This window comes from Ischnura elegans, chromosome 4 (genome assembly GCF_921293095.1).
Source record: "Ischnura elegans chromosome 4, ioIscEleg1.1, whole genome shotgun sequence".
Lineage (NCBI taxonomy): Eukaryota > Metazoa > Arthropoda > Insecta > Odonata > Coenagrionidae > Ischnura > Ischnura elegans.
This window is the reverse complement of record NC_060249.1, coordinates 26,299,199-26,310,695: the sequence shown is the minus strand read 5'-3', so window position 1 is coordinate 26,310,695 and position 11,497 is coordinate 26,299,199. Positions and strand designations below refer to the sequence as shown.

The window sequence follows — 11,497 nt, the reverse complement described above, 5'->3', positions numbered from 1 at the left end:
CTGAGTTTAACCAAAATTTACCGATCATCTGCAGGATGTGGACAATAAAGAAAAAACATACATTTCAATTTCTGAGTATTCATTTATTTGTACAAAAACAAAGTAAGTCAAAATGTATAAATCGCCCAGAAAATCCGTTGCCTGTGCCTGTCATGTCGGCCGCGCCTTACGCAAAGTTAAAAGATTGGAACGATGATAAAAAAAGATCACGCACTCTTTACCGAAATGAGAATTTATCACAAATGCAATGCATGTTGGGGGCCTTTCCATTCAAATTCATTATGAAAAGTGCGGGTCACCATCATGGATATTTCTCAAAACCAAGACCCTTTCAATAGGGTTCTTGCCAGTGCTGTAGTTGGAAAAAGAATTAGGCGGTACTCACCAAAAATTCCAGCAGCTGAACATGCATTACACATCCGGCCGCAAAGGTATTTTAACCGGTACGCTCATAACGAGTTTGGATTTTAGGAGGTACGCCGAACCGGCCCAACTACGGCACTGGTTCTTGCTCAAAACCATTCATGAAGTAGAGCTTCACTCCGGCCCGGAATTAGAGCGGGGGACGTGCCCCGGACGGCAGATATCAGGGGGGGGGGCGGGGCGGGAAAATTTGAAACCTTTCAAATTTGTACATATATATTTATTATTTAATTTGAATAATTTATTATCAAATTCTCCGTAAACTTCACATGACGGACTTTTACAACGAGGGTTTCCAATTTTAACAAAATGCAACACTTCCATGCCCTGGATAGGGATCACCTACCCAGGCGGAATTCGAACCCACGACCTACGGTTTGGCAGGCGAGGACTTGACTCCACCGCCACCGAGGCCGGCAATTTGGTGCGTATTAAAACTATTTAAAATATAAATTTCAAACAACAATGACATTTATAAAACTTCTTAATAGCAGAAATACAGTATTTTCAATACCGCATTTCAAACAAAAGCTTACAGAGGTACTATATTTTGGTGGTAGGTGGGGGGGAGATGACGGCAAACTGATTTATGACCCCCCTGACCCAACTACTAGTTCCGGCCATGGCCTATATCTTACGGTCATTCATGAGGTTTGCGCAAATTGGACATATGAAAAGATCAGGCGGCTAAGGTGAGTTATGCACGAAATTAATTGCTGAGTGATAATTCCTTTCTAAATATTTTAAACTCAAAGATTCTGTTAAAGTTCTAAGCGATTAAAATCAGTTATCCTCCACCATCATTCCTACATGGATATATTATCAGAAAAAAAATTTCTTATAATACGTGGGTGTCAATGATGTCCCGTGCGCCTTCTAATGTTACATTTTGCCATGAGCCCTCTACAGTCTGTATACTTCTAGATGACTTTAGCCTCTCCTCACGACAGGTTCCCTCGGGCCTGATGGCCTACGCAGATGCATAGTTCACTTACACCTTGGGCCAGCCTGACTTTACCTATCTATTGAATATAGTATGGAAGATAAATTGTTCCCAGCTGAGTACACTATGCAGGTATAACTTTAGTCTTGGGAAAGTAGTAAAGGAGGGGTGAGCTTTGTCGATGTCGGTGGTAACACATGATCATTATCGTAAATTGTGCATCAGCTGGTCATGAAATAAGAGGAAACATTAAAATCAGTGGAAATTAGGAAGCCTGCAAATGTATATCCAGTGACTCCCACATCTCCTTTACTCATCTTAAAAAAATTTGCCAGTACTTCCACAGAATTACCTCGTACAACAACTTTATTGAGTTATTTACCGCAGAAACAGAAAAGAAAAAGACACAAGAAATTAGAAAATCCAACACATAGAGGGTTGAGTCCTAAGGGGGTGGCCTCATAAGCATCAGAGGTAACCATATTAAGTAATATAATCAAAGGAAAATGGTCGTGAGACTTGCACATTAAGGCTTAAAAGGTAATATTTATCGTGAATCCTACCTTTTCAGAAAACGCACAGAAACTCTAACAGAAAATTAATTACTTACATACATGTATTGCCATAATTTTGAATGGCTACAGACATTAAAGAAGTAGGAACGAAGGACAAAGGAGAATGAGATGTAAAGAAATGGAAAGGATAAAGAAATTGCTAGATATTGTGGGTGCTGAGAGAAAACTTCTGAAGAAGGTAAGGAGAGTGTGGATAGAGGATGCACCGAGAAGATGCTAAAAAAAATGTAGAGGGCAGAATGTTGGGTAGGCGTGTAAGGGGCTTTAACACGTTGCGTACGGATGGCGAGAATTCTTGTCATTTTTTTCCCGAACGTTCCGGACGGATGACGAAGATTCTCGTCATTTAGGCGTGCCAACCTTAACAATTTTAAAGCGTACAATGTGTATTCGTTAGTACCTTTTCAGTTGTTGTTCGTTATTCATAATGAATTGATGCATCATAACGTTTGATTGGGTAAAGTTATATTCTATACATTAGCTTTTTAACCATGTTTAAACCAAAGGCATCACGCCCTAATAGGCACATATTTCCAAATCGGCGTTTCTAGGAATTTAAATACCCCAGTACGCAACTTGTTAAGAATATAACAGCCATTATTACAAAATGAAATGCAAAAACCCTCCGACACTAATCCTTCTCACTGCCAACGCTTACTTTTCAAACGGAAAAGAAATCAGGAAATTCTAGCTGTCAGGCATAGGTGTCAGTCAGCGATTCTAAGGATATTCTACAAAGGAGGGGGTCGTTTTTCCTCTCAGTCTCTTCCTCCACTTGTTATACCTCAAGGGTATTATTGAAACCAGTGGAGAGATAAAATTAGAATATTTTTGGAAAATTGCCAATAGCTATTAATTTACATAAACGTTATAACTCCACGAGATAAAGCCTGAAACGACTCTCTTTTGTATAATTAGTAAAATCAGTCGAATACTTGACAAATCAAGGGACTAAATACGGCAGGATTAAATCACTGAAAATTATCAGAAATAAAGTACTGGAATTCTAAGTGAATGACGGCACTTGAGGCTAAATCTAAATAAAATGAAATTAATATCACTGAGTTATAGAATACAAAATAGCCTAATGGTAATACATGAGAAATACCTACATCCATTAACTGCAATGGTGGTAATGAAATATAGTGAACGTGTTATAATGATTTTATTTTTAAGAATAACAGCTCAATGAAGTTTTTTTTTATAAAGTTGACTCTGATCAGCACTTGGTTCATCTTTCCACACATAGCTACAGCTGCTTGGATAGTGCTTATGGGATATTATAAAATAACAATTCACTTAATATGAAATGGTAATTATAATATCAGACACACATACATAACACAAATACACACTCTCATACAGCACACATACACATGTACCCATTCATTTAAACAATTGAAGTCACCATTTATGAAATTTCAAATCTACGCATAAGAAAGATGGCAATACACACACAATTTTTCTAAAGATAAGTACAAATTATCCCAGGATTATCAATTTAAGTAATCATTTATAATTATTCTTTCCAGGAAACCAATGAATTCACATTTTTAATGATAGCAAATCAAAGAAAATTTGAAGGCAAAGGTTATAGAAAAAGTGCAATTCTTATGACTTAAGGAAAGAGGTGCTCATCATTTTTACAGTATAAAAATAATTTCTTTGAAAAAAAGGAGCCAATCATAATAATGTGCATATGAATACTAATCACTAACATAAAATTTGATCAAATTGTACGCCCACCAAAGAAACATGGGAAAACAGAAAAAAAGATTCCAATGTTGACAAAAATCACCACATACCTGCTTTTTTGTATCGTGACTTAAGAACTATTCACTCACAATATTACATACGTGAAAATTAGGTATATTCCAAGTAGATCATCATTTTAATGCATCAACAAGCATCTATGCCTAAAGTGCATCGAAAATGTAAGCACATGACACCATCGAAGTCACCTTATAATAAAACCTCTCTCAGCAACTGGCTAGTTCACATTGACGTTCACAAAATTATCAACATATAATGTGGACTTAGGAATGGAATTCAAAATTTCACGATTAACGCCAATTATATAACATTACCGGGAAAGATAAAGAGGTTATTTTCACAAAAAATAGTTAACATCTTGGACAACATAGGTTACATTCAAAGATTTTTTGCCAAGAAGAATTTTCAGCACCAAAAATGACGTTATGGGCACAATAAAAATGCATGAGACCTATTGGACGGATGGTCATGGCGACTTGTTAGCCAAAATGATGCCGTCTACAATGACTGCAACAATTAGGCAGCACAAGGTTAATGAGCAATGCTTGGATGAGGTACACCACTAAGACAGGGACAAATAACAAAAAGCAACATGGGAGTTTTCATACTATGTACAATTATTACATGCCAAATATTCTGGCAAACACCAAACCTTTCCATTGAAACATTAGAAATGAATAAAAGGCTGCTTTTACAAGTACATATTACGGCATATGGAAACTGGAATCACAAATTCATCAATTTAAGGTCACAGTTCAACTAAATGTTACTCAGAAATACTCCGCTGGGCATTAATTTTAAAACATTCTCCATGAAAGAAACGGCTAAGTCACAGCTGCATCATTTTCTGGTTAATGCTAACCAGACATAAAACTGGCCCTGCCAGGCCCAATGGGAAAGAGGCAAATGAAAATAGTAAAACCAAATGTGAATGTCAGCCTTCAAATCCAATTGTAATACAGATACACATAAAGATGCAGATACTTAAAACTAATTTTAAAATGATGAATACCTTACATGAACAGTTACTGGAAACATTGAAAATTTTATCTGCATTAAAATGGGAGAATTAAAGGCCTAAATATAATCCACAACATTACTCCCATCAAAAGACACAAGGAACTGGCTTTCAAGAATGTAAGGAAAAACTACAACACTTCGGGAATGACAAAATTTAGGACCAGAAAGTATGATGAGAAGGCAAATTATGAGAACAATACACACATGAAGAGAACTTCAGGATTTACATGAACTATCACAAATTCCGAATTAGACGGTGAGACAAATCTACTTAAGAATAAAGAACGCTCAGAAAAAAACAGCACAAGCAATGGCCATTGTAAAAGATGAATTATTTACAGCTTAATCCAATATATGAGGATAACTTCAAGTAATCAGGGACAAAAGAAATAATAAGGGTGATTATAGGTTCACGGCATATCTCTTTATGAATCAAACACAAAAGCTAAGTGAACAGAACAAAAAATAAACTCTTACATATATTCAGTAGACTCCTCAAAATGAAATGCTGGGAATAAATTTAATTTTCTGAGATTCATTTGATTTTGACAGATGCACGGTATAGTGCAACATAATTATTTAAAATTTTAGTCCCAAGTATTTTCAAGCATAACAAGGTGGAAGACAGTATATAATTTCGTGGAAAGTCGTGACAGAAATGGAGAGGCAAATGCTTTTGTTTCGGAAAAGTTGCACAGAGAGATAAACATTACTTAAAAAAGTTTTAGCCATCAAACTTCCATTCACAGATATTTGATGAAACTCTTTGAGAGAAAGATTTCAACTTTCATATTTATCTTTGCAGCTCACTATAAAGGAAAATATGATAGCATTATTGCTATATCATCGAGTTTAATACCTAAGGAATTACCTAATAACCTTTTAATTAAGGCTACCAAGCACTATCATTCACTGACAGTAATGAAAGATATTGATTCCACCAGGAACTGTGCATATTCTTCCAATTGAAATCTGATCTACAAACAAATTAAGTTTTAATGTCAATCACATTTAGCAAGGCAGAAACTAGAAGCCAATTATGAGTTGAGCTACCAATTGGCTGAAGTGAATACATCCAAGGACTGGAAATCCTAATGCCAATTTAAGTTGGAAGGAAAATATCTACGAGACTAATTTTTTGATTGTCGCAGGCAGTCAACAGCTGGGAAGAGAAAAGGGGCAGCAGAGCGATAGGGTAAGGGTTTACCCATTAACAATAATCCTGTTGAGAGTTAATGCCTTAAATTAATGGAATAAGGCGTTACTATATCAAATTTCTGTACTCTAAATGAAACATTAGTAGAATGGATAAGTACCTTTCTGAGTGATCATATTCAAAAAGCAGTTAAAGCAGATGTAATTACCTCTGACGTAATTTAAGTCACATCAGCTGTCCCAGAAGGAAGATTTATGACCTCTATACAAATTACCTCTGCTCCCACTTTGGCACCTTTATTCACTGATGACACTGTCATCTATCGCAAAATTAATGATCACACTGATTTTAGAATTTTATCATTGGATTTAAACAATGTTTATGCATGGACCCAAGAGTGAGGACTACAACTTAATCTGAGCAGACTCGGTGGCACATTTCTTGCATAAGTCGTACAACTATCCGCATGTAAATGTTGTGGATAGTGTTAACATGAATGAAGTGAAGTATAAGAAAGCAACAGATGAAGTGAAGTATCTGGGAGTTACGTAACTTCGAACCTATTGTGGGGAACACATACACAAAAACTTTGAGGGAGACCCTGAAAAAGCTAGGATTCGTCAAGGTTGTACTATGAAGACTTTCGGATGAAAAAGCAAAAGAGATGTGATTCTTCGCACTCATCCAGTCACACCTTGAATATGCAGCAAGCATATGGGATCCAGTGCAGAAAGACTTAATACATGAACTTTAAAATACAAAGGAAAGCTGTGTGATTCATCAAAAACTGCTAAAGGCATACAGAAAGCATTACACAGATGCTAAAAGAATAAGGCTGGGAGGTGAGAGACACTTCTTGGAGGCTACAAGGTAGGCTTAGACTGCTTGAGCAATTAAGAATAGATATCATTCAGAGCATCACAGAGAATATCATTTTCAAACCCCACTACATTTCCAGGTCCAACAGAAATGCTAAATTAAAGAGAGATATTTTGCCGAACAGGTAGGCATTGAAACTTATTTTCCCTGGACAATAATTGAATTTAATTAGTGCTAGGTGGAACTTCGTACGAGCATTTTATTTTTATTTGTTATCAGCTAGTGTCCTAACACCCCCTGCCACACGCCTACTAAGGCGGCTTGTGGGGTAGTACGAAGATGTTAAAAGAACCTACTTTGTACATTCCACAAAGCTTTTTCACTACTCCTTTCAAAAGTGAACAATAGCAAGTGCCAATCATGTTTTTAAAAACCTCTCATTGAGACAGGACATAGAAGTGATATTAACCCAAAAATACTGCATACTTATGATAAAAGTAGCTAATTGAGTTATTTATGAAGTGTGGAATTTTTAAGATGCTCGATTTTACCAAATCCAAGTATTTTCAATGACTTGAGAAATTTCAAATTTTCAAAAAGATGTTTATATATCGGTTTTAAAATCTGACATTTTATCCTATTATCTCATTGCGCCCCACATCGCCCCCCTCACTCCTATCCTTAATACTTCCTCCCTCTGGGCTTGTGACTACCCCCACTCTACAGGGAAGCATATAAAAAAGCTTTGCACGAAATATTCTATTAGTTTGCTCTCACCCCTTGAAAATGACACATTGTTGCTGATATAATTTGGGGTCAACACATGTTCTCCTTCCTGTAAGTGACTCCCAAAAACCCTGATTTCTTAGAACTGCTATAAGATGAGCGAAGCACGACAGCGTGATTGCATGTGCTAGTTGCCTTTAGCTCAATGTTCCTGGTTTCCTTGCATCATGGTGCACAACCATGCCCCATGATAACAGATCCATGTCCGCCAACAGTTACTTCTCAGACAACTTGTGTGCCATGCCACTGTGTCATGTCTGACAATGTAGTTTCGGCTGTTGAGCAGTGGATTTGACTCATTCTCTCAAACTGTTTTCCTGGACCCATAATCATGATGCCGTGCATTGCGCAGCCAAGGATGCGTGGTCGTTGGAAACCAGGACTTAAGGCGATCAAAAACCAGATCCAGCAATATTTTCCTTCCAACTAAAATTTACAGGGATGTACTGTATACTGATTAGTCATCCAAAGTTGTATTAATCCAACAGCCTTTAAAGAAAATAATTAATAATGCTGCAGGATTGTACTGAAACTATCAATACATAATTTTCACACATCATAATATTGGACATCTCCTTCGAATGAAAGTAATTTTGTTGGTAAAAATAGGATGAGTACAAAACAAATACAATGAGATGTATGGTAGACGACGAGGTAACAAAACACTCACATGCTTCAGGTGAAGGTACACTAATGATTAGTTAAATGAATCATTGCAATACTTCCACTGATTTTTTTTTGCATGATGTAGTTCATTGTTGCAACAAAATTTCAAGAACAACAAAATGTTTTGTGCAAAAATAAATTCAGAGGAAATATTTCAAGATCCTATTTAACATACATTTAGAACTTCCACCAAATCGTGCCACATATCACACAAGATATAATAATGATGGCCACAACGCAATCTCAAATATATAATATTGGATGAAAATAAATGTAGCCAAAACATTATTGGCTGTATAAGACATTTTAATAAGGTACTCTTTTGTGTATTTTGCATTTAAAAATTCTTACAGTGTATTAATTGTTCTATTACCTAAATAATTACAATCCACTATACATCTACCCTAAATGAATTGGCTACATTAAAAAGAAAGCACTTACAGAACACTACAGAATGATTGGAAGAATGATAAATTAAAATATTGATTAAATAAACTTAACCAAGACTAGAGAGCATGTATAGTAGTAGAATAACTACAAAACTCATGTAATTAATCTGATTTACATACTTATAGTACAGCATCATTTCCATTTCATCAGTGCACATGCAATTCAATGCTAATCAAGATCCCGATCACCTATGGTGATGCCCAGAGATTAAATTTTCTAAACCCACAATAAAGTTTCCATAAAAAGAAAAAATGCCAAAAATATCACCACATTCACATATCTGACTAAAAGACAGTTATTCAATAGAAAGTATATTTGTTAAGCCTTTTGTTATCATTTAAATAGTGTGTATGTGGTTGATCATTTAGAAACAGACAACAAACAATAGCTTTGTATTTTTGAACAACTATTCAACAGTTTTCTTTTTTTTACAAATTTTAGTCAAGTATCAACATTTTCAACACCTCTGATTGAAAAGATATAGAAAATAACACATGCAATGAAAAAATTCATCAGGAATAAGAGTGAAAAATGATTACTGTTCATTTGGATATTACAATTAAACCCATGGTTAACTTATAAGAATAGGGAACAATCACAAGGTCAATAGCAAATTGGGTATATCACAAAAAATAATTCACTGGAGAAACACCAATGTACATCCATGTGTTCAACAGTACGACCTTGGCCAATCACAAAAAGGAACATGACTTATATTGTTCAAATAATGTAGAGCTATCAAGTCCATACCAGGTATGAAGTGAAGGGTGTGGTGTAGTCAACACACTTCCATACTCTTTGTCATATACTACGTACACTTGCACCATTTTCCATTGAAAATAGTGAAAGGAATATAGGATGTACATAAGAATAACAGAGGATGGGAAAGGCTGGTGGGCAAACCGTAGAACATAATTGGTTTCCCCACAGTGTCTCATAGGGGCACTTTCACTTCAACAAAGGCCTTGGAGTTAAATCCCCAAAAATTCTCTCCACCACTCCAGTCAAGGCAAAATTAGGACTAGGTCGTTGGATGCAAAATCAGAATTTAATCCTGCTGGTAACCACGACCACGGAGAGGAAGGACGGCTGATGGAGGCTGGGTATTAATTGATGTGTTACCTCCATTCATTCCTGACTGGGCTTCAAGACTGTCTATGGAGTAACCTGTGATGCTGTCTGGACTCTGTAGAGATGCCGCATACAGTGCATTTACAGGAGTAATACCACTTCCATTATGATCAAACTGAGTGCTGTCGTAAACACTGTTGTTCTGTAAAAAGAAATATTAATTGAATTGAGCTTCAACACTTTTTTTTTCACCTTTTCCAAAGCATATACTACCAAATGAAAAAGTTATTCATACAAAAAAGGTTATAGCCACCATATAAAACAGTTACAGTTAAACCTCTATGTAGTGAACCTCTTTACATAATAAACCTCCACACTTCATACCACCCCTAGGGTCCCATCAGATTTACATGCAAATTTATAGGCAAACCTCTTTGTAGTGAACCTCTTTATCTCATAAAACCTCCACTTATCATACCAAGGAGACGACCGAAATGGCCAAACTACCTCCGCAAATCGTACCGAGACAACTAGAGACCATTAATGCAGCCGCGATTATGTACATGGAATGAAATTTTCAGCGATAAATATTCCACCCTTATTTTTTTTCTTCTACACCTTTAATATGCTGTAATTTTCATGTTAATCATTAGTTATGGCCATTTAGTTCCATATGAGAGCATATCCAACAGTAAATAAGATAAAAGGCGTTTGAAAGGAATGACGGAGGGGGGTTGGAGGCCGGGAAATTCTTTTTAGCTTACTCCGGCGTTTTCAAGGGCCGAGAAGTAATTTTCGGCATCAGTATCCATACAATTCTGTCCCTGTGGTGCGCACCTTAATCGGTAGAATACTATAATAAATAAATAGGGGTGTTATGGAGGGCCAGAGCATAGAGCCAAATGGCCAAAATCAGATATTTTCAATCACATTTTTCGCGATGTTCCACAACCTAAAAGTTATATTTTCAATACGCCAGCCTAAAGGTATAAAAAAAACCTCCAGAAAACGTTTTTTCTTTTTGTCCCTCTCGAGCATATTTTATGAAAACATGCATTAGAAATTTTCAAATCGACGCCATATCTTCTTGTTCAGCTCAAAGTTCTTGAAAACAATTAGAAATATGCTCCATTAAATAAGGTTTCTAATGCCACAAACTGCATTAAAAAATATGCATTCTTGACTGAGATATTTAAAAAAAGAGTGAAAATCGTATTTTCGAACTAGCCGGCCCTGGTGGGCATCTAGCGGGCTGGAAATGTGGGGAGGTTGGTCCTATTTGATCCCAAATCGCATACCCCAAGCACGGGAAAGATTCCGTAGGGGGGACTTCTCACCTTCTTATCCGGCTATACCCTTTCCTAAATGAATAGTCTGAAGTTTACTGACTATCATCACTTGGCTTGTATTCTAAGAAAGATTGGTGTACTTTTGTCTGCTAGTGTCTACCAAAGGCAATACTATCATCACTTAAAAATTAATACTAAGCCATAACAACAAAATAACTAGGTATTTCTCGTAGAGGTACTTTACAGGACATTTCCAAATCTCAAGCTGAGAGATGTGCTAATATGTTGGGAATTCCATAAGTTTTGGAATCCCACTCATGTATTTCAATACTTGAAGCAAGATAAATGTTTTTGAGAGTTCAATGCAAAGAACATTTGGAGCATAATTGAAATTATAAAAACAAGAAATAAATTTCTGAAATGTGGGCCGGTAGTGAGGAGAGCATGGAAATTGAGGCAAAAACTACAATGAATAAGATTGGTCAAGTTTTGTTCAAGTCTTGTCCATATTTTTTGATTGATCGGA

General features: G+C 36.2%; 1 protein-coding gene across 1 annotated transcript in view; it reads right to left on the bottom strand.

Annotated features, from left to right (window-relative positions):
* Positions 1–3,089: 3,089 nt before the first annotated feature.
* LOC124157172 (transmembrane protein adipocyte-associated 1-like) overlaps positions 3,090–11,497 on the bottom strand; it is a 28,004-nt gene continuing 19,596 nt past the window's right edge. The window contains exon 9 of the mRNA XM_046531695.1: positions 3,090–9,884. Within this exon, the coding sequence (XP_046387651.1) occupies positions 9,660–9,884 (225 nt within the window). The 3' untranslated portion in view covers positions 3,090–9,659. The remainder of the gene's footprint in view (positions 9,885–11,497) is intronic.